Below are 24,107 nucleotides of genomic sequence, written 5' to 3'. Positions count from 1 at the left end.
TGCTTCAGGACAGGAGGGGAAACTGCAGCAGTTTAGGGCTGCTGGAGCATGTGCAGCAGGGTCAAAACACGGAGGTTTTTTTCACACGTGTGTCTGAGACACTGAGGGGTGGAGGGGGGACTGGTTTAGGCAGAAGGATTGGTGTGGGCATAAAGCATCAGAGCACTCATTTACAGCTAAAGGAAGCCAGGAAACTAACCCTGAGACTGTGGCAGGGGGTCCAGAGGAGAAATTATGAGACACTAAACCAGGCATGGATATTTAGTGGGTAAAACCATCTGGGTGTGAGAATGAATTGGATGTGAAGTTTGAAAGAAAAAAAAAGGCAGGTTTTGGAATAACCCCAAGGTTTAAAATGTTGGTGATTGGTAGATGATAGTCTTTTTTGTTTGTTTGTTTTTGCATTACCTGGTACTTACTCCTCAGGATAAAAGCCTTTTTCTATCTTAAACGCTTTCAATTCTATCTTCCCATCCCATCTTCTTAAGACAACGGAGTAACCTGCCTCACCTCCTATTGTCTTCAACCTAGTGCAGTGTGCCCCGGTACCCACAGCGCCCTCCAAATGCTCCACGCGTGAGGGGTCCTGTTCCCAGAGCTCTTGGCAGCACCAGGCTCTGTGATCAGATCTTGAACCCCCTCTTCCTTTGCTTTGCCCGACGTGGCCCCCTCTCCTGGTCTCCTTTACTCTGCATGTCGGCTCCTCCACTGGCTCTCCCTCGTCCCTGGTCCCAGAATCAAGTTCATCTTCTCTTCAGATTCTCCAGATGCCATCCCATCCACACCTCCACCTCTGTGATGAAGATTCCCAGCCATTCTTCCAACTCCAAAGTCAGGTGTCCAAGTGTCCTAGGCCGTCAGGGCCCATTTGCCCAGAATGCCTCTCTCCTCGTCTACATTCTCTGCTTGTGCACAGGGTACCACCAGTGATTATCCTTCAAAGCCTTTATCTGGAGCCACACTTGGGTCTAGCTGGACACGGGCACAGATGCTCAGTTCTCAGCTCCCACCCCCGACCTTTGCATTGCTGTGCTCTTTGTCCTTCCTTTGTTTAAAAAACATATTTGACACATAAAAAACATCTACAAAGTCAGCACCCCACATTCTGGCTTATTATTCCATTCTTTCCTTTATTATTTTTATAATATGTAATACATACAGAACTCTGTAATATTAAACTAGTTGTGAAGCATAATAAATAACCATAAACCTATAACCCAAAAACCTGAACATTACTAATAACCAGCGTCTAACCATGTGTCCGTGATATCTGCTCCCTCTGTTTCCCTCTCAGAGGTTAGTTTTGGCTTATCTTTTTTTTTTTTTTCCACACTTTTAGTTTTACCATTTACACATGCATTGAGAAGATGCTCTTTGGTTTTGCTTGGTTCTGAGCTCAATAAAAATAGCCTCAATCATATCCTGGGACTTTTTTTCTTTAATATTTTCAGAGATTCATTCTTCTTGTCAGGTGTAGCTGTGGTTCACTTATATTTTTACTACAGAATAATATTCCTTACTGTTAATACACCTAATTTACTTAAATGCTGTCCTGTAGACAGGAAGGCATTTCAGTTCTTCCAGTTATAAGCATCATGAAGACGTTACTATAAACATTTTTGTACATATCTCCTGGTACACAAAAGCAGGCATTTACTGGATACATAGCTGGAAGGTGGACTCACAAGTTAGAGTCCAAAGTGTGCAAATGTTCAACTTGGTGAGGTGTGGTTGTTTTCTAAAGCAGGGGCGCCTGTTTACAGATCATGAAATGAGCTCACACGATCTTCTTTAGCACCTGGTGCTGTTAGATTCCTTAACTTTGTAAATCTTATGGATGTAACTTAACAAGCTCATTGTGATAGTAATTTGTATCTCACAAGGTTTCTATTGATTTATAAGCCCCATGTATTTTCTCTTCTGTGAAATGCCTCTTCAAGTCTTTTTCATTTTTTTTCCTTCTTTTTGATTTTTAAAAATTACTCAAAAAAGCTTCATTTCTTAAATTTAGCTTTCTGACTCTCTGCTTGATTTTCTGCTCCTTGGTAAGGAAAGTGCACTTGATCCTGTAACAGACATATATCCACACAGAAAACCAGGCCTGGCTGACATGTCTTTTTGCTTTAGACCACCTCATAAAGAACCTTAGGTCTCACAGCACAAACTCCTTGAAGGTGGCCTGGGCACACACCACATGCGGATTTTAGTGCTATCCCAACTTTCTTGGTATAAAGGTAAACGATTCTATTACCAGGGGTTAAGGACAGCCTAGTCTTGTTAAGAGGCTGTATTGTAGGAAAGCTTATAGCGGCCTATCAAATGCTGGACCGTCCTGAACGCCTCTAGATACCATCCTGGGAAGAGGAAGTCTGTTTCCTATTATTTAAAAAATAGGAATTCTCTCTATATTCTTCTTACTACTTCCTTCTCAGTTAACAGTATTGTAAATATCAAGTCTTGGTTTGTCTTTTTACTACACTAAATTGTTTACTAGCTTAACCTAAGTGCTAGTTTGAATATATTTGACTTAATCATCTTTAATGGTTAGCATATGTCTCAAGAGATTTGTTCCTGCCCACAGGAACAAATTTTTTCTTCATGCAAACATTTAAATATTTGCTTTTTGCAACTCAGACCTTAACGTATTTGGGATTGATTGCTAGGTGAGACGTGAGGCATGAACCGAGCTTCATTTTTCCCGTAAGGATAACCGTTGTTCTAAAACTACTTACGGAGTCACCCTTCGTCCCCCACTGACCTGCCATGCCATCTCATCATATCTCAGAGGTCAGTATATATGCATGGGCTACTTTCCAGGCTCCTCATTTCACCGCACTGCTCAGAACGCCTGCACCACAGACTCTTCAATACAACTTACTATCTTGTAAGTCTCCTCAACCTCTTCATCATAGTTAGAAGCATCCAGCTATCTTAGTCCCTTGCCATTCCACAAACATTTAAATATCTGCTCATCACATTCAGCAAAACCTCTGTTGGAATTTCTGCTTGAAATGGCGTTGAGTCTACAGATAATTTAGGGGGAGATCTGACACCCTTACAACCTTCAGTATTCATGAACAAAGGCAGTTCTTCATTTGTTTCTACCTTGCTTCTTCACCTTTATACTTCAAGTCCCAAATCAGGCCTTAACCTAAAACACTGCCTGCCTTAACCATCTGGTTAAGGTATTGGGGAAGGTATTTCACCTTCCCAACTAAAAGTGTGTCTTTTATGTGCAAATTGGGGTGAGTTTGAGGTTTCTGTTGGAGCGATGGTAGAATTCTTCCTTACTGAATATATCAAGAATTTGAGAAGAGTAAGATGATACTGGTTTGAGACGCACTGGGTTTGAGGTGTCTCTTGTATACTGGATGCTTGCTATGCTATGTTCTTCAGGACAGAGGAGTCTGGATAAAGATACTAGTTTGATGAGATTGCCCACTGAAACTACATGACTAAGAAGGTAACTAGTGATGGGATCGTGAGGACCAGGATTTAAATGGGTAGAGGAAGAGAAAATTATGAAAGCTAAGAAATAAGAAACATGTAAAGTTAACCAGAAAAGTGAAGTCAGGAGGAAACAGGGAAAGACGATTTCTGAAGTGGTCAACATTGCCCAAATCCAGAGAAGAAAAATCACTAGAATAGCCAATGTTAGATCTTAACAGATCTAACAATTAAGAGGTCATTTATGACAGAAGAGATGGGTTTAAAAAAAAACACTTAACTTCACTGAGTTAAGGAGAGAATGGGAAAAAGTGGTTGGCATAAAACAGACACTCAGATACTTGTTGAAGACAAGCCTGAGAAAAATGAAGACAGGCTAGTCTCTAAATGAGCCCAGCTGTGAAAGGAAGGAATAGCAGAATGTCTCAGAGGAGAAACAGGACATTATAAGACCTGACCTCTACCATCATCCCATACACTGGCCTCCATCCCATACACAGGTAGCAGAGTGAGCAAGCTTCCAAACAAGTGCTTCTTTAGAGGGAAAAATAAACATGGGATCCCTAAGGGGAATGATGAGAGTGAGCGAGTGGATGTGACAGCCATGGATGCTGATGACAAGGTGACGTTCTAGATGTGTGGGCAGAGACACAGAAAAGACTCCGGGTACAGCATGGTCACCTTCCTGCCTTTGAGGTCACCTGACATAAATTAAAGAAGGGGTTTTCCTCAAGCTATCTTCTATATTCTTTAATGAAAATACAGGGGCTCAAACTTGAACAAATTGGTTTTGTCTTTAGATAAAAGGCATCCATCACAGGATCAGATCAACAATACAATGAAGGAAGCCGTTCTGTCACATTATGAGTTGAGAAAAGATATGGTAAACATTTAATGAAACTGGGAAACTTTTAACAAGTGTGATTCAGATAAAATAAATTAAAATATTAGGAAAAGATTATTCTTTCTTATACAGAAGGATGTGCCAACACCTAGAGTAACAGAGCTGCTACGGAAGAGGAATAAGTCCTCCAACTGAGCATCTAGGACAGATTAAATGGACCCTAAAGAAAGCATATAATTCTCTTTTTAAAAGAAAGCATATAATTCTCTAAGGGCCAGTGATGCCTGAAAAGCCATGTTACAATTCAGGAACACATGTATATGCTGTTATATAGGATTATCAACTGCTAAGCTTTTTCCCCCTTTCACCTCCAACATACCTGAGTGTATATTTGATGTAACTGCTTTGGGATGAGGCCAGCTTATACCACGAGGGGAGAGGGGACTGTCTTACAGGAAATGAGATCTGATGATGCCAATGACATAGAAAGTAGCTTCTTACTCCAGTCACTGTGTTCAAGTGTGTTCCAGAAAGGGTACCTAGTATACGGAACCAGTCATTCCCACGTGCACTTCCTGAATGTCTTTTCACCCCATCAATCTCTTATTCCCTTTCCTTGAGTACCTACCCTGTGCTGAGCTCTAGAGACCTCACAGAAGCTGCTGTCTATCAAGCTCTCACTATATGCCAGACCCATGTTACCCGCCTTACATGCGTTCTCTCATTTAATCCACGTCTCATGCCCACAAGAGAGGAACTAGTATCACTGTCCCCATTTTACAGATGAGAAAACTGTGTTAAGAGAACTGAAGTAATTTGCCTCCGTCATATAGCAAGCATGTGGCAAAGCTGAAACTTGAATCCGGGTGTGTCTGACTTAAAGCCCACACTCTCAACCATCTCCCTGCACTAACCATGAACAAGTCCACGTGCTGTTCCGATACCGTACACGTTTGGAGTTGGGGCAGTGCAGAAAAGGAAGAACTGAGAAGTGAGGCTGCCCGTCCACCCACTCTGCACAGGACGCGCAGCTGAGCCTGCTCAACTCTGGAACAGGACCCAGGGGTTAACCACCCTTAGCGGCCGCTGCCTCTGCCTACCTCCTTCCTCCCCCTCAGGGCAAGGGAATAGGAAATTATGAGAGAACAAAATGCTTGGAGAATGCTGTATTTAACTCGCTAGGGCAAGCAGCCTGAGCGCCTCTAATAAGCCTCAGGGAGAGTGTGCCTTTGGCTAAAGGGATGCCTTTAAGCATCTCCTGGAGGCTTCAGGAAAGGAGGTCTCTGGGAGAGAGCAGAGTGATGCTTCTTCCCTGTCAGAGTAACAGCTCTAACCACTCAGATTTAAATGTCCCATTGCTCACAGCATCACTCTGCCAAAGGGTCACATTTTCTATTCAACTGAAGTGACCTCCTAGGTCTGGGATAAAAATGAAAAAAGTCTGACTTGCTTTGAAATGCAAAAGACCTCCATCTCCAGCTTGTTCTAGTCCCCAAGGGACCAGGGATACCCCTGGAGTCTGACTCGCTGCTCTTTATTCAAAGTCCAGACCCTGGTCTTCTATAAGGTCCCCACAACGGTCCGCACCCTGGAGTGGTGCAAAGGGCAACCAGATGCAGATGGGCTCCTGGCCATTGCGCTGTTATGATTATAATAGGCACTTTGGACTGTTTCCCTGAGGATCACCAAGTACAGACAGGTTAAAAAAAAAAAAAAAGTTAGTCTGTATCATATCCCAAAATGGGTCCAAGCCATTTCTCAACCTCGGCCACAGACATGTTCTTCCTCGAAGCATAATCCTCAATCTGCAAAAGATTAAAGGCAGTTTGTTAAAACAAAATGATATGACTTTCTGAACTAAAGTTCGCTCAGCATTCACTAAGATACTCTAAGTACCTTCCACGTCTTATCTTAATATTAATAGTGATCCACTGAGTTAAGCAGAGACAGATATTTATTTATTCACTAGAGTGCCTTATTCTCTGGGCAGAAAAACAATATGTAGTAACTATCTGGTGCTTAGAGGCCTGGCTGGAGTGAGGGGGAGGGGAGGAGAGGGTGGTCTATTTATACCTGGGAGGACTAGAATTGGAGTAATGAGTTGAAACCAAAGCAAGACATTAGTGGGGGTAAATTTCTTCATCTTTTGCCTCTCATTTTATTCTCATTCACATGTAAAATAGCTTTAACAGTTCCATTTAAAACAAGACAGGCACCAAGGGATGCCGCCTACAATGAAACAGCTAACTTACCTGATCCTTGGAAATTTTCCCCACGGCAAAATACTTGGACTTCAAGTTGGAGAAGTAAAGGCCAGATACTGCTGAAGCAGGTGCCATGGCCAGCGATTCTGTTAACCTAATGCCTGAGGAGAGCACCATGAGGAAAAATGCACGTTTATTCAGTGCTGAGACAGGCCTGCCAGTTGCTGGCACCCAATAAAGTCTTATTTACAAGTGAGTGAGAGTGAACTTGTGCCTTTTAGGTGGACACATGACGTGGCATGAAAGCTGTGAGCAGAGTAGTGTAGCAAACTCCCACCAAGGGGATGAACAAATTTAGGACACGCAGATCTCCTGTGACCAGGGCAGGGGTGGGGAGGAGGCCTGGAAGACTGTACACTCTTCCCCCGCCCTCCAAGATCAGTCACAGAGGCTACACCCGGGCCTTCTAAACAAGGACCCCAACCCTGGAGTTGAGGGCACCATCTGGGACTGCAGAGGCTCCTGTGGGGCCAAGGTCACTAAGGGATGACTGACAGCTGGGCCCCACTAAGCAAGAGCCCACGTCACGGCTACCTAGCCTACGTCATTCACTTTCTGGACAAGGCAACAGGGCAGTGTGAAGGTTTAGTGCTTTGCCAAAGGTCACCCCGCTGGCTTATGGGTCCTAAATCCCCACCGCCCGGCTTCTGAGCCTGTGCTATTCCTGCCAGCCCAGATTCAACAAGCCTCACAGCTCCCCACGTGCACCTACATTCTTTGATTCTCCAGCGTGGATGGCACGCTTCTGATGACCTCCACTAACAATAGTGCGTTAACAGTAGTGTAGATATAAAGAGGAAGGGAGCGGAAGGGAAGGATGGGAGTTCTGTGAGACCAAAGTCCAGGGATGCTCCTGGAAGAAATGGAAGGACAGAGCGATGTGAAGTGTGTTACTTACTAGAGGTTACAGAGGTCACTCACTAGCGGAGAGGCTGAAAACAGTAACACACATATATTAAGGAATGGGGTAGGCAATGTGTGAGATGGTATGAATCAGCTAAGCTCCCATCTGTTGTGAAGAGAAAATAATAAACTGATAAACCTAAAGATGGAGATGTAAGACCACCACTTGATAATATGGAGGGAAGAGGTCCCATTTCTACAGGACCTCCATGTGCAGAAATTAAAATCTGTTTCTTTTCCTCTTGTTGGAAAATAATAATGTTATGGAGGTGAAGTGCTAGAACAGACTGTGAGCAGTGAGGAAAGGGCTTCCTCAGTGGCTCAGTAGTAAAGAATCTGCCTCCAGTGCAGGAGCCGCAGGAGATGTGGGTTCAATCCCTGGGTTGGAAAGATTCCCTGGAGAAGGGCATGGCAACCCATTTCAGTATTCTTGCCTGGAGAATCCCATGGACAGAGAAGCCTAGCAGGTTACAGTCCATGGGGTCACAAAGAGTTGGACATGACTTCAGCACACGCACAATGAGGAAAGACGGGATTGGGGATTTTACCATAAGCCCCTCTCCATGTTTTCCCCGTCACCCCTTCATGCCTCTCCTTCGCTACTGTGTGTGTCACCTGAGGAAGATGCACGCCCCTCTCCAGCACTGACCTGTGCGCTGCTCCACGTCCGCCAGCCTCCACATGGTCAGCTTCTCAGTGTGGTCAGGCTGGCTGGGATAGCCGGGCGCCGGCCGGATGCCCTCGTAGCGCAGTCTCCGCAGGTCAGCCACAGCCAGCTGCTCACCACTAGAGTAACCCCACAGCTCCCTGCGGACCCGCTCGTGCAGCTCCTCAGCGAAGGCCTGGGACCAGGACACGGAACACACAGCTCAGGCAGAGGTGGGAGCCCCTCTCCTGCCTCCATCCTGCCTGCTATCCCACTCGCCCTGCAGGCAGGGAAGATCCGCAGAGGGACAAGTGACAGCCGACAGTCTCAACTCATCTGTAGTGTCACCAGCGGCTCTGGGGCTCAGTTTTGGTCTGTCTGGACTCTGAAAGGTCATAGTCCAAGATCTGAGCTCTGAGGCCCTTCAAACTTTCTCCTGACTCTCAGGTTCTGGTTTACGGGTGGCCAGGAGGGGTGGGTGGATCGTGACAGTGGCCTCGGGAAAAGGGAAGTGGCCCCCACAGCAACATAGGCTGCCCCACCCCACAGAGGAAGATGAGGGATCTAACGAGGAGTTCAACATCAGAACGAGAAGCTCTGAATCAGAAATCTGTTTGGCTTTTCTCTGGCTCTTCTGGAAAACATTGTATCAAGGCTCTGGGGGCCGTTCCAACTACAGTGTTGCTGAAGGCTGCTCTGTGCCCAAAGATGAGGCATGAGAGCAACTCATGAATTCAAGATCTAAGAGTACACGTGTTGTTAGAGCCAGGAGTACACACGCACTCAAGCACACACATGCATAAACACACATGCCCGTCCCTGGCTCCCAGCCCTGGACCCTGGCCTCAGGGCACCACGGTTCTACCTCGGCCAGCCGGTCCCCCAGCGCCTTGACCATGATGCTGCTGTAGTCATCACACTCCTTCTCGTAGGCCTTGCTCAGCTCCTCCACCCCAAAGCAGGCAACGGCGAACAGGCCCAGGTAGTCGGGGATGCCTGAGTGCAGAGGGGCAATGAAGTCCGAGAGGCAGAGGTAGGGGTCCGAGCTGGCAGAGTCCTTCTCGGCCTTGAAACGCAAGGAGTGGGTAGAGCGGCCATTAGCATGGATGCGGCACTAACACACAGCAAACAGCAATCTAGCATCTTCCAATGAATACAAGCTTCAAACGGGGCTGTCTGTTGTGTTCACCCCAGTATTTAGAAGAGTGCATGATATATAGAGTGTTCAATAAACACATGTTGAAACAAACGGAACGAGACTTATATGATATGACGTACACACAGTTGAGAAACCAGTTAACCTCACACACTCACAAATATCTACTGAATGCCTACTGGAACTAGAACCCTAAACAGTTACATAAGATATTTTTTTTTCCCTCCAAAAGTGTTGTCAATTAGAGATCAACATTAAATCCTGAAGTTATGTTCAAAAGAGGTCTACTTGGTGTATAAGCCTCTACTTTGCATTGACAGAAGCAGTTCAACCAACGGCCAAGGTCAGCAACACAGGGCCACATGCTGCCAGCCATGGGTGGTGGTGAGTCATGAGACAGCTAAGGACACTGATTAAACAAAGCAGGATCTGCTTCTGGGGTTCTCTCCTCAGGCCAGGCAGCCATTCTCCCTGTTTTCCATCTCCAACTGATGACTGACTCTTCCTGCTGCTAAGTTGACAAGCAAACTCTTACACATGTTTCACAAGCAACACATATTTGCTGAGAAGGTAAATAGTGAATGGCTAATATGTACTGAGTGCTTACTATATATCAGGCATTAGTTGGTGCTTTATATGAACTAATTAATTAAATCATCTCGATAACCCTGTGAAGTAAGTGATACCATCAGTTCCATTTTACAGACAAGAAATCTGAGGCAGCAAGGGCTTGAAGAACTAGTTCAAGGGCAGAGAGTCGCAGGTCAGATCCACAACCAAGGCTCCTGACCACTAGGCAGCATTGCTTAGGACAGAACGAATAATCAGTAAGCAGCCAGCCAGAATCTTCGTAGTTATTTGCTTGCCAGCTCTAGAAACAAGTACAGTTTAATCAACATGGGCAGAAAATGGTTAAGCGGCTGCAGGCAAGAAGGGAGCTGACAAAGGCACATGGGAATGTCATAGACCCAGGGCCAGCCCCGCAGGGAGAAGCTGCCTTCTCGGCCCATCAACTGCTCTTTGCTAACAAAAGCCAGAGGGAGAGGCAAACTTCCCGGCACCATAAGGAGAGACAGGTCATAGAGCCCCACAGCACTTTCAAAGACACAGCGATCAGAGCCACTCAGAAGAGAAGACCCCCCAGTGCAGTGAGTCGCTATAGTCAGAATTTTCCAGTGTACTGGAAAAAAAGCACCTCCTTAGAAATATCTATCCAGGTAAGTATATACGTACTGAGGTCATTACATTAAATGCCCTAATACCATCCATCATAGACTGCCTGGACAGGAACGGTGCTGGGTGTAAAAAGAGATCAGAGGACACAGGACTGAAGGAGGGAACTTCAGGCCAGGGAGGAGGTTTCTGAACTGAGTTACTTTGGTAAAAGGAAAGCCACTAATTCCCTAGTGAGGCGGGGCGAGAACTTAACATCAGAATCCTCTTGTGTCTTGCGGTATCTGAGCCTGAGTGCAATGAGGATGTGCTGGGCCTGGGTGCACACAGCAAGGCTGTAACTACTCCCATTTAACTTGTTAAGGTACCTTTTAATGTCCCCAGTTTAAGGATTCCCTCAGATGTTGTTACAGCTAAAATATCTGTATTATGAATTATATGGTGGTTATGATGAAAAGCAATACTATAGTTTTGAAGGACTGAGAATGGTAGTTAAGACCCTGCAAAAATAACTTTCTACCACCCTTTGTTAATGACTGGTGAATTCTGGTTCCAGTTGATTAGGACACCTTTTTTTTTATAGCAGCTGAAGGGACATGCTTAAAAACTTGCATGTTCAACGGCAGGGGCACAGAGACGGAGCTGTGTGCAGAACAGCCTGTTCTCTGACCCAGGAGGAGCCAGTGGTGTGAGGGTGTGGACAGGCTGGGCTCCCTCCAAGCTGTGGGGCTTAGCGTACTCTCCACTGGACCTTGTGTTCTCCTCTGCACATAGACACTGCCTGCCAACAAGCTGAGTGGAAATTAAACAAGATGCTCCATCAAGTGCCCTACTAAGCAGCTGGCCCCCAGTAGACATGCAGTGGAAGTCTGCTCCCACCTGTTTTCTCCTTGAGAAAGGGGGCCACCAGCCTGGTTTAACAACAGGCCTGGACCCAAACCGACATTCTTGAGCAAGTGAAAGTCCACCTGTGTGTGACCCCGAGGCAACAGCAGCGTTACTCCTCACCCATCCAATCTGACAGGAAACACCTCCTTCCTGCTGGTGCCTGAGGCCCAGCTTCCAAACCCGTGTTGCCCCATTCTCTCCATCACAAAGCCTCGGGCTCATGACTGCGATGGGTCATCTGGGGTGAGGGGGCATGGAGCCAAGCTAACACAAAGCTCAGACTTATGCCAATCTTGTTTATCTGTTCCCGCTGGCAGCACGGCCTCCATACCTGCTGCCTGAGCCCGTAGAAGGTGGCTATGGGCTCCGAGGCCTGTGGCACTGCGCCTTCCGCGTACAGGTGGATATCATCCTGAATGCTCTGTGCTGGCCAGAACCCAACCACACCCCTGGCCTGGAGCTTCTTCTGACTGATCAGTGCCTGCAGCATATTTTGGGCATCATCGTAGACTTTTTTGGCCTCTTCACCTATTAGGAAAATATAAGAATTCACTTAGAGATTCAATAACACCCACTAGCGAAAGCTTTTTAAAACGACTACTTGTCCCCAGTTTCCCTTCTTATTCCTCTCTTTTCCTCTCAAACATTTTAAGTCAGTATTTGCAGTCAGCACAGCCCCAGGTGCAGCAGCTGAGGGTTCAGCGGTTCTGCTAAGTACAGCTCCCAGACACAGTCGGCTCAACCAGCTCACACCACTCAGATTTTTCCATTTAACAAAAGGCAGGGCGCCAGCTCTCACTCCCTGCAGTAACGTGTCAGACAGAGTGACACAAAGCAGGCCAGATCCTCCCGTCACCGTGTTCCCTGTGCACACACAGCCCCCCTGACCTCGCCGTGACCCCTGGGGTTCAGAACAGCCTGCAAAGTGGAGTGGGGTTCGGGTGCTGCAGGGATCCCACAGGCCTCGCCTGGCTACAGCAGTGCCAGCAGGGCCTCAGGGCCTCACCAGGGCCTGGCCGGCCAGTTCTACTTTGGCCTCTCTACTGCTCCCTGTAATCACTCCTGAGCACTTCAGAACTAGAGCCCCTTTCTCACTACTGCACCCTGGGGAGCCTAAGAGCTGCTGTATCCCAGAATCCTAATATGAACCCCAGGGATCCCTCCAGGAAGGGGGCAAGGGGCGGTCTCTCAGGCTCCTCTCAGCCCTAACCCCACATGTCCAGCAGTCCACTCCTCATCTCGCTCTGAGCTGGCTGTTACTGAACCCTTTGAAGGGCTTAGCCTTCATGGGCTTAGATCCCATGTCTCTGAGGCAGGGCCGGAAGACAGAAGCAGATTATCTATCGACTGGCTTGTTGCCCCCAACCCTTGCCTCCACTGGGCACAATGGACTCCTTGCCATTCAAATCAGCCCAAATGCCCGTGCCTTCCCACTCGGTCTCCTCGGCCTGGAGTGTCCTTACTTCATCACCATCTCACATTCCCAGTCCCAGCCTCAGTAACTCCCACTTAATCTTCAAAGAGCAGTTCAAACCATCTCCTCCAGGAAGCCTTTCCTGATCTTCCAGTTTGAGCTTGAGCTCATCTCCCGGTGTAGTGTCCACAGAGGCCTGGGCTTAGCCCTGAAGCAGAAGCCCGGTCTATCATACGAGAATCACCCTCCACGGCTGCCCCAGCCAGCAGGTACCAGATGGCAGCCATGATACGTCTTCTCTGCAGATCCCCAATGCCCAGCAAGTAATTGATGTCCACAAAGATTCAGTACAGAATGGGTAAGCGAAATGCCAAGTTTAGTCAATAAATAACAATCAACCCAGCAGTTTAAAAACCATCAAAAGACTGAGCAGGTAAACAATATCCTATATCATATTGTAACAATGAACTCTAGGAATCTGCTGGAAGCCCAGGGGTTAGGACTCCATACTCCAAGGACCCAGGTACGATCCCTGGTCAGGACCCCACAAGCTTTGAGGTGCAGCCAAAAGAAAAAACAAAAAACAAAACACTCCATCCAGCATAATCCAAACCCACTGCTCCACTACCTATTCTCATCTTCAAGGGCCCAAGACAATGTCTGGAATATCAGAGCAGGACGGAAGCACTTATGGTACTAACCTACAGTTTTGTCGTCAAATATCTTGGGAAAGCCTCGGTTCGGGTATTTGCCCCGGAGCTGCCAGACGTCGAAGAAAGGCTTCCAATCAATGTAGTCCACCAGCTTCTGCAGGTCGTAGTCTTCAAAGACCCGAGTCCCGAGGAACATGGGCTTCACTGCAGGAAAGGAGTAGCCGTCAACCCTGATGATGCCAGGGCAGGCCTGTGGCTCAGCACCCTTTGTGCCCAGAGCCACCTATGAGAAGCCTTCCTGGCCTGCTCCATCTTGCTCTGTCAGCTCCCATGCCCTGCCTCCCTCCTGTCACCCAGAGGAGTTGTTTTACAAAGAGGGGAACTCGAAATTACTGTGGAGAAGGCCTAATTCTGCAGCACATCTTAAATAAAAGTCTTCTTCCCCTGCAGCTGATTGACTACATCACCCTTGGAAACTTCCCTCAACCCCTCCCCTCACCCTCGCCCAAGAAAAAAGGCAGACTGGGCTCACCTTCACTTGTACAGAGGAAGATAACACTAAAAGAAAATGCACAGGGGAAAGACACATAGAAGAAGCCACACCCATCAAGTTTTAAAACATGATCAATAATCTATATTGCCTACTGATACATATGGGCTTCCCTCATACTCAGTTGGTAAAGAATCCACCTGCAATGCAAGAGACCCTGGTTTGATTCCTGGGTCGGGAAGATACACTGGAGGAGGGATGGGCTACCCACTCCAGTATTCCTGGTCCTCCCTGGTGGCTCAGCTGGTAAAGAATCCACCTGCAACGTGGGAGACCTGGGTTCGATCCCTGCATTGGGAAGATCCCCTGGAGAAGAGCAAGGCTACTAACTCCAGTATTCTGGCCTGGAGAATTCCATGCACTGCATAGTCCATGGGATTGCAAAGAGCTGGACACGACTGAGCAACTTTCACTTTCACTGACACATATACACGTGATCAAAGTCTAAGGAAATGCATGGAAGCCAGGCATCAGGTTCAGGGCCTGCCAGGGAGGCAGGGGCTCACAGGATTTCCACTATGTATTGCTCTGTCTTTTTAAAATAGGCAGTAGGTTCCTTCTTAGGTGACTGGTAGGGGTACATGGATATTCAATACATTCTCCTTTACACTGCCTTGTGAGGCTTAAGTGAAATACTGGTGAAGATTTCAGAGACAGATGGTGCCCCTGGGCTTCCTGGACACCACTGCTGCCCCCTGTGCCACCAAGCCTGGGGGGGTCAGGCCGGGGTCCAAGGTCACTCTGCTGCCCGCTTCCCAGCCCTCACATCCTCAGTTTCCTGATCTGCAAACAGGGATCAAAGAACTTAAACTAAACCACCATGCTCTGGTGTTCAGTGATAACACAGGAAGTCTCAAGAGTGTTTTTCTCTCATTAGGTGGTATAAGTGAGAGGTCAAAGTATAGGAAAAGTATGCGCAGCTTCTTAATTTTGCCTAGAAATCTCTACCTTTTTATATCACTCATGGGAGCTTTTTCCCATGTGTTCCTGGTCATTTTTTTACTATACAGGACAATCCCTTCCTTGTAAGTATTTTATTCTGCTGATCTGTTTGGTAATTAAAAAGAAACTACAGCTGTTCTCCTGACTGAAGTGTCCTCTTGCTTGGAAAGACAGGGAAACACTGGTTCTGGGTGACTGAAGGGTGTTATTCTTGAATGAGCTTGTTGGTCAGAGCTGGAGGTTTGTTTGAGGTTTCTAGGTTTACCATCGAAGACCTAGAAAAGAAGAACCCTTCCTTTTCCTTTTATTGACTTCCTGAAAATATGCCAGGACTGGGCTGTCCTTGAGGGGCCCTGCAAGGGGGTTTGGAGAAGGCAATGGCACCCCACTTCAGTACTCTTGCCTGGAAAATCCCATGGACGGAGGAGCCTGGAAGGCTGCAGTCGCTGTCGGGGTCGCTGAGGGTCAGACACGACTGAGCGACTTCACTTTCACTTTTCACTTTCATGCATTGGAGAAGGAAATGGCAACCCACTCCAGTGTTTTTGCCTGGAGAATCCCCGGGATGGAGGAGCCTGGTGGGCTGCCGTCTATGGGGTTGCACAGAGTCAGACACGACTGAAGTGACTTAGCAGCAGTAGCAGCAGCAAGGGGGTTAAACAGCTCTTGAAAACTGCCACCACTGACTCCTGGAACTGTGGACCTTGAGGGAACTATTTCTACTGAGATGTATTTTGGACATTTGACTTGACTAAAATAGATTTTCCCTTGTGATATTTTCCCAATTTCATAGCGAAAGCTGAAGACAAAATCATCAATTGGGCTGGTATAGTAATGCATATTTTTCAAAGGTTTACACATATTATCTTATTTTATTCTCACAACATTTCCATAAAGTAACTCCTTTCTTACATTTTAGAAATTGTCACACATGGAAGTAAGATGTTCAGGGCCACTCAGGGATTCAGAGACAGGAGCCAAGTTGGGATTAGAACCCGGGCCTCTTAATTCCCCATGTGCCTTCTTCACGCTAAACGCAGCTGGACTAAATCTAGAACCCAGCTCATCTACGTTTCCAGTTTAATACCCATCACTCTGCTGAGCATGTGTAGAACATGGATGAGATAAGGAATGGAAGCAGATGAGAGGTATTACCTTGGAAATATGGATTCAATTAATATAACCCCTGTTCACCCTGTCTCAGTTTTGCATTCATATCTCATGCCTCTCTGAACCTATCAAAATATCTTACACATTATAGTGAACACCTATGCAAGGCAAGAAAGGCTAGAAACCAGAAGGGAAAGAAACCAAATGAAAGAAATCATAAGAGGGAAGCGTCCGAGTGAGAATAAGAGTGAATAGAAACAGAAGAGCCTGCTTTGCTGCAATGTTTTAGTCTCTTCAACATGCAGGAATTTGCAATTTCAGACATTCCATGTCTGTACTTGGGCCGGCTGGGACCCAGGCCAAAGCGGTGACACTGCCATCCAGGCAGGTCTCTAGAATGGCTTCCAGATGAAGAAGGCCCACTCAGGCACAGCACAGAGGCAAGAGTACGGTTTAGAAGACACAGCAGAGATTGAATGTTAGTAACCTTTCCAGTTACCACTTGAAATTCCATTTCTTCAAATTAAAGTGGAGATAATAACACATTCATTTCAGGGTTGTGTCAAGGACTCAGAGCTGCTGCAGTTCAATCTCAGGACAGTGTTTGGTTATCTATAAATGGCACCTATTGACTTTCACTTTCAATCATCATTGTCGTTCATCATCACTGCTGAACATAATTAAGAGTTTCCAGCTGCCTGTTTGATTCTGCTGACCTGGAAATGCAAACCTCTCTTCAGCTCAGAGCTATCACATGCGCATTTCTCTAACCCACAGCCCAACAGACCTGGAGGAGGCTCTGACAGCCAGTCAATATGGAAACCATTTTCTCTAGCTTGCCTTAAGGTTAAGTATCTTCTCTCCTGTGAAAAAAGAAAAGTTATTCAGTCAGAGACTTAGATTTTCAGCTGCTATTATGAAAGTATGTCCAAGGAAGCTAGTAAATATATTTTACAAGAAAACAAAAATTCATACTCTAGAAAACTCTTCCTGTTACATCTAAAATGGCTTCACATCAGCACCAGAACAATAGAGAGTAAAGATGCAATCCACATCCAGTACACGTGTATACATAAATGCAAGGCAGACCTGCAGCCTTAACTGTAAGGTAAATAAGCGTGCGATGGGGCAGACTCCTGCCCGAACTTTACCTGAGGCTGGGGTTCACTGGGGCCACCGACTGCCCTGAGGCCCAGAAGGCAGAACCAAGAAACAGCCAACTGTGGGCAGATTAAGGAGTGGGCAAGCCTACCACAGTGTCTTGGTCCAGCCAACACCTCAGGAACGTATTCCTTTCTCACTGTTGGTCGTCACACTGCACTTACCGGGCCATCCCCAAAATGCATCCCCTATCCACAACACAAAGCCCAGTAAGCAGATAACCAGGAAGAAATATCCTGACAACCTCTAAAGCGTAATCATGCCTGATCTCCACAGATCCTGTGAAGCTCCTCTAGAGAAGGATAGTTCTCGAAACACTATTCTGCACAGAGAGTGTTGGATGATCAGGGAGAGAAGCTTACAAGGTTCCTAATGTCTTCATTCTCTTCCATTATTTCCTTAAGAATAAGGATCTGTGGGAGTCATTTAGGCACACTGTCTCAGTTCCTGTCTTGCTGCTGCCTCTGAGCTCATGTTTTATTCATTCTCATAACTCGGGTAGCAAACAGCACCCAACACCTACTGCTTACTCAATATATGTTTGGCAGAATAAATAAAATTAATTTTAATATAGCCAAAAATTATTGGGAACAGTAAAGAATGCTGATGTGAAGCAGAAAGTAGGACTTTCCTAAAATGATCCCAAACCTTCCCCTCTTCCAACAGCAAAATAAAGATAATAACTGTAGGATCGTTCTATTACCCAAACAAGAGGGGGGTTTTTGTTACTTACCTTGAGAGATTCATAATGGTCCTGTCTAATATCTTCATATTCTTCCAGGATCTCCTCAAAGTACTCATCTTTTAGATTCTCATCTAACAGTTGAGAACACTGGAAATGCAAGATCAAAATTCAGTAACCACAGAGCAGCGAAAGAAGATAAAACAGGCATAACAATGGTCAGTCCTGAGGTCACAACCTTCAGGAAGCCTTCCCGTGTTAACGTCATTTCCTCCCTTTACCAATTATGCCAGTTTCTGCCTGGCTGTACAGTAAAGGGTTAACTCAGTAGGCTGGGGACGTTTCAGTGCTGCACATTCTAAAGAGAGGACAGTTCCTGTGAGATAAATACTAAGCCTCCAGTGATAAAGAGTGTCTTTGTCTACCTGGGGCCTTGGGCTATCCCAGATTGTTTATGCTAACAATGTGATTTATCGGGGGACTTGGCTTGTGCTCTGTCTGACCTCTGGAGCGGTTCAAGACTGAGTAACTAAGGTCAGTCAAGTGAGCAGGCCACACCTACGTGACTGGCTTCCAGTAAAAGCCCAAGGCACCCAGGCTCTGTTTAGCATCCCTAGCTGGCAATGTTCCATTCATGCTATCACACATTATTAGCTGAAGTATCAAGCCCTGTCCATATGACTCCATAGGGAGAGACACCTGGAAGCTGGTGCCTGGCCTTTTCTCGATCTCACTCAATTTTAATCTGTATCCATTCATGGTAATAAACTGTGATTGTGAGTTTAATAGCATTTCTGAGTTCTGTGAGTCACTGAATAAATCACTGAAACTGAGGGGGTTCTGGGGATCCACAACACACTGGGTAGGCACCCTCTCTTCAGGGTTTCAAAGATACTCTGTTTCTCTCTCCATCACTGCACTTTTCACAGGCTTCCAGCATCTGTCTACGTGTCTACTTCCATCCTTACTGAATGTTTGCTGCCAGAATGAGGTTGATCTTCACAGTCAACCATGAACTTCTGCTAAAACAAGAAAGGAAACTGATTGGGAAATGTGAGGCTACTCAGTAAACTATAAAACAGATTCAGCCAAGAATATTTATGACTACGATTACCAAGGTGGTAGAAGAATCTCTTCCACCAAAGCTCAAAATATAATCACCAAGAAGAAAGACATGGTTGCCGCTAATCACATCAGTTCCAAAATCACAGCTCTGCCCTATCCCTGCATCCTCCAGCAGGATTTTCTAACACACAAACAGGCAGGGAAGTTCAATATCGTTATTGGAAAGGGAGGAAATTAGGCTGGATGACAACTACAGTGCCCATCAGCTTTAAATGTCTAGAATTCTATGTAAATTGCCAAAGTATCTCTAATAACAATCCAATGACCTATGAGTGAGTATAAGACCAAATCGCTTTATTAAGGAACAAAATCAGAAAAGGCCATTGTGATAAGCCTCAAACTAGGCCCCCAAATGGTATTCACATCAGTCTTACATGAGCCTCGCCTCAGTGGAGTTCTCCTTTAGGAAACTCAGTAGAGCTCACGAAAACAAGAAGGAATGCCTACTCCCGAGTCCCCAAAGTACATGCAGCCAACGCTTTGAAGATTTTAAAACATTGTTACATTCTGCTAGATTTTAAACTCTGGGAAAGTAAGCCTCGCTATTTCCAGAACTTGACAGCACCCAACAGGAACTACTGGGGAGATGGAAGGTGCTGCTTCCGTTGGCTGGCCCCTTCCACACCCCCCAGGGAACCCCTGCTCCCAGAGGTATGGTGACAAGCCCCTTCCTGCCCAGGCTGACTTGCTCAATGAGAACAAGTTCATGGTCAATTATATGGGTTGTTCCATATGATCAATCACAAAATCAGAGTCAACGTGGGTTTTCATGCCAACCATCTGACACAGTACAGCTTTTCTTTTCCTCTTTTTCTTTCTCACAGCAAATTACAGCACAATGAGAGGGAATACACTGAAAATAAATTCTGGCATCTTGTTTTTTATTATAAAAAAAGAAAAAAGCAAGGAGGCATCCCCCAATCTAAATCTCCAACTATTAAGCAGTTACCATATTTTGGAATCTTTCAAATAAATACATGAGACAGTAGCCAGAGCATAAGCCTGTGTCGTACTCACTGCAGTGAGATCAAAAGACTAAACCAACTATCAATCTAAACAAATCAGCCTAAACAAACTCTACCAATGACTCCCAAGATGTGTCACCAGCAGTTACCCAACTGATTTATCATCAGGCTTATATCTGAGTGATTTCAAAGGTGGCTGTTCCTTTGTATATGAGAAGAACCAACCACAGTCGGCTGGACCACACAGTGAAGAACACAGATGCCCCTGCCTCCTCCTCTGCTGGCTTCCAGCTGGGCCCATGGTGCTTAAGCTCTTCAGGACAATGGAAGAGTGTCCTAGAGCTGGAATCAAGAGGCCAAGTGCTTCCCAGCTTTACACCCTGACCTGTAGGGGCTGTATCAGTCCTGTGTACTCAAATGGGTTCAACAGCCTGGTCTTCAAATGGGAAAGTCAGTCGCTCATTAGCATTTGAAAATAGCACTAGCCTTAAAGAGAGTTGCACTGGTTACTCAACCATGGACCTGAAATAAGCTCCTAGGAAATACAATCCAAATATAAGATATAAATAGTGTTTCAAAATTGAGTTGTAGAAATGTACTTTATTTGCACATTAGTCTACGTAAATTTCAAATTAAAAAACTGCAATTTTATGATTTCAGCCCAATTTAATTTTATCCTTAATAAAGGAGACTTATTAAACATTAACAAAACAAGTTTAACTAATGCAGCACAGAGTAAGGCCACCTGCGTTCCGATCCACACCTGCTACTTGAGGGATCTGTGGCCTCAAGAGTTACTAACCTCTTTGTTCCCGTTTCGTCGCTTCTAAAATGGGGATAATGAAAACATCTACTTCATGAGAATTAAATAAAAAGTCCATGTAAAGCGCTTAGTGCAGTGCTGGGCACACTATAAATGTTTAATAATGTTAGCGGTTACTGTACAGCTTTAATTCACAGGTCTGAAAGAATTCCTTTGGAAAATGGTTCGGGAAGTGTGGCGGCCCTCATCCAGGCTGCGGGATAGCGCATGGAGTGTCACAAATCACCAGGCCCTCAGTGACCTTCCTTGCCTGCAAATATGACGGCTGGACTAGACCGTGCTGTGTGTGCTCAGTTGCTTCCGTCACGTCCAACTCTTTGTGACTGTAGGACTACAGCCCACCAGGCTCCTCTGTCTATGGGCTTCTCCAGGCAGAATACTGGAGTGGGTAGCCATGCCCTTCTCCAGGGATTGAACCTAGGTTTCCTGCATTGCAGGCAGATTCTTTACCCACTGGGCCACCTGGGAATCTCTGCACTGGATTAGTGATGTTTAAATTGTGCTCGTTTGACGAGAAACAGGAGTGGGATGAGGGAGGGGAAGGGGTCACCCTTATTTGCCCACTGAGTTTCCAGAAAAGATGTCACTTGCAAAGGTTTCTGTGGCAAAAACATACTTGGAAACCACTGGATCACATGGTCACTCAGATTCCCAACAGCTATTATGTCCCATTAGTCAATGAATATAATGAAATACATAACAAGAGAAAATGTTAGGCTTCATGATAGAGAAAAGCAGGAAAAAACACTAAGGTAAGTTGTTTATTATGTTCACTAAACTCTGCGTTTTCAACATATATCTGTGAATGTTTTTCTGTCTTCAGGTAGGGTCAACTGGCCCATTTCAGTTTAAATGTTTTTCTATCTGGAAATGGGTTATTAAAAAAAAATTCTACATTCCTCTTACTCAACCATAATAAAGAATGAAATTTTCAGCAACATGGATGGACCTAGAGATTATCATACTAAGTGAAGTCAGAAAAAGACAAATATCAAATGATACACTTACATGCAGAATCTAAAACAGAACCCAAATGAATGTATTTCGGAAACAAAAACAGAATCATGAACACAGAGGACAGACTGGCGGTTGCCAAGGGAGAGGGAATGGGGGAAGAGGTGGATTGGGAGGTTGGGATTACCAGATGTAAGCTTTGTATGTAGGATGGATAAACAACAAGGTCTCGTTGTATAGCACAGGGAACTATATTCCATAATGGGGAAGAATATTAAAAAAAAAAAAGAATGTATAAATATGTGTGACTTGATCACTTTGCTGTATGGCAGAAATTAACATAACATTGTAAATCAAGTATACTTCAATTAAAAAAACTGATAAATTCTACATTCCATTAGGTAGAGTAAAGAAAGTGCCCACTCATATTTGTAAATATTTGTAAATGACTGAAATCCCCCTCTGGGTTGGTGTCCTGGCATCATTGCTCTGCTGCTCAGACCAGCACTGCTGATGCTGGCTCAGGAAGAAGTCCCTGAAAGCACAGGACACACTGACCCACCCTCCTCCGGCAATGCAGATACCTGCAGTGACCCTACCACAAGCCCTAGGATAGTCTGACAATTTTTTAGTAGAATAGGACAAAAATAAACAGAAGATCTTGAGCAATACCCTTAACTCTCAATGCTCTCTGTTTTTTCGTTACAACAGATCCACAGTAACATGAGGCCCACACTTACCACCACCACGCTCTTGGATGCATCCAGGACGTGGATCACGGGCGCACTGTATCTTGGGGCTATTTTAACTGCTGTGTGGGTTCTGAAAAGAGGGTCAGGGAGAAAAGCACATCCATCAGGGCTGACAGTTGCTACACAACTCCTGTTCAGAACCACTAGAGATAATGTGTTTCTACAGTGCTTTCCAGAGAAAAATTTCACAGTACTTATAAATAAATATTGAACATCCCTTGAAAAGCGAGAATGACCTTCTCCCCACCCTAACATGGGGAAGCCAAGGGGAAAAGACATGGATTTTTGGCCCAGGCAACAAAGACATCTAGGATCAAAAGAGGACAATGTCCTCAGCTCTCTGCCAATGGGATCATACCTGTGACCTCACACTTATTAGCAGCCTGTCTGAACTAAGGGAGCAGACTGGCCTGGTGATTGCACTTTGCTGTCATAAAGGTCAAAGTGGAGTTTTTTTCCTGCAGATGAACTGGGCCACCAGCCAGAGACCCTGGAGAAGCAGACAGTGGCAGGGGACATGGGATACCACTCCCCAGCTGCTGCTCCCCGCCTCCCACCAGGAGACACCAACACTCCTCCAACCCAAGCCCACCTTCTACTTGTCGGAAGGAAACTCGGACCTAAATAAATTCAACACACAGTAATAGAGAGAGGTCAAAGCAACAAGATTTTATCCTAACACTGGCTCAACCCCCAATTTCTTTCGCCAAACCTGAAAATGTCAGTTCTGAGGAAGAAACACTCTTTAATGCTTAAAATTACCTGATTTTACCAACAAATTGCCCTCTGATTGCTGAATGTTTATAACAATAGCACAGGCTACATATCTGCTATTTTAGTATAGAGCATAACATATTAAAGTGAGAACTGAAGATATATATACATCCTTCCTTACTGCATGTGGTTAATCTAGGGCCCTGAGGCTGGGACAGAAGTGCAGACTTTGCCACAATTCCATGCACAAGGCTGATAACCATAGTTCCCACTCCCACTAAACGGACAGTGTTGCCAGTCTTCTCTCCTCCTTCTTTCCCCCTTAAAGCAGCAGCAGCTTTCCCCAAGTCACATACTTTCATATTCTTTCTCCTCAACTAAAATACATTCCCATTTGGAAAGATGTCCGGAATGTGCTATTTTATGGGGAAAAACTAAACTAGCAAAAACAGTGTGTTTAATAGAATTTTATTTAAAAAATAAACAAAATACTACCACCGTCAACCTGCCCCAACCAACCAACCTTAAAGTGTCTGTATAATAGAAAAAGCAAAGACAGATACCAAAATGTCAGCATTGGTTACCTGGAGATTAGAACTGGGACTGAATCTGGGAAGGAAGAGACAAAAGTTTACTTTCTGAATTGTTTGACATGTTCTAATAAGTGTGAATTGCTGAGGCAATTTTTGAAAACAAACAAAAAAAAAATTAAAGGTGTAATATCTGAGTGTGTTTTTAATAGGCTTCTAAGGAAAGACTCTAAAAACTCATTCACAATGAGACAGACAACTCCTCTAACATTTCACCAGTCCCCTTTCTCAGCATATTTCCCTACAGAAATAGAAAGCAAAGGATGAAAGCCATAAGCCACAGAACTGGGCTGTAAGATGGAAGTTCAGCCCTAGACCAGCTAGCACAGAAGGAGCCTTCTGAACTGGGAG

At 45.4% G+C, this 24,107-nt stretch overlaps 1 protein-coding gene across 3 annotated transcripts in view; it reads right to left on the bottom strand.

The window, feature by feature from the left end:
• Window positions 1-1,110: 1,110 nt before the first annotated feature.
• The window catches only part of MTR (5-methyltetrahydrofolate-homocysteine methyltransferase), a 131,795-nt gene continuing 108,798 nt past the window's right edge, over window positions 1,111-24,107 (bottom strand). For all 3 annotated transcript variants that reach the window (XM_027531013.1, XM_027531014.1, XM_027531016.1), the window contains 9 exons: window positions 22,441-22,522; window positions 17,885-17,983; window positions 16,778-16,853; window positions 13,437-13,592; window positions 11,653-11,849; window positions 8,970-9,170; window positions 8,108-8,300; window positions 6,544-6,656; window positions 1,111-6,096 (listed from right to left, as the gene is read on the bottom strand). In XM_027531013.1, the coding sequence (XP_027386814.1) occupies window positions 6,010-6,096; window positions 6,544-6,656; window positions 8,108-8,300; window positions 8,970-9,170; window positions 11,653-11,849; window positions 13,437-13,592; window positions 16,778-16,853; window positions 17,885-17,983; window positions 22,441-22,522 (1,204 nt within the window). In that variant the 3' untranslated portion in view covers window positions 1,111-6,009. The remainder of the gene's footprint in view (window positions 6,097-6,543; window positions 6,657-8,107; window positions 8,301-8,969; window positions 9,171-11,652; window positions 11,850-13,436; window positions 13,593-16,777; window positions 16,854-17,884; window positions 17,984-22,440; window positions 22,523-24,107) is intronic.

Source organism: Bos indicus x Bos taurus, chromosome 28 (genome assembly GCF_003369695.1).
Source record: "Bos indicus x Bos taurus breed Angus x Brahman F1 hybrid chromosome 28, Bos_hybrid_MaternalHap_v2.0, whole genome shotgun sequence".
Taxonomy (NCBI): domain Eukaryota; kingdom Metazoa; phylum Chordata; class Mammalia; order Artiodactyla; family Bovidae; genus Bos; species Bos indicus x Bos taurus.
Note: the sequence above shows the minus strand (reverse complement) of the source record. Positions and strands in the feature narration are given on the sequence as shown.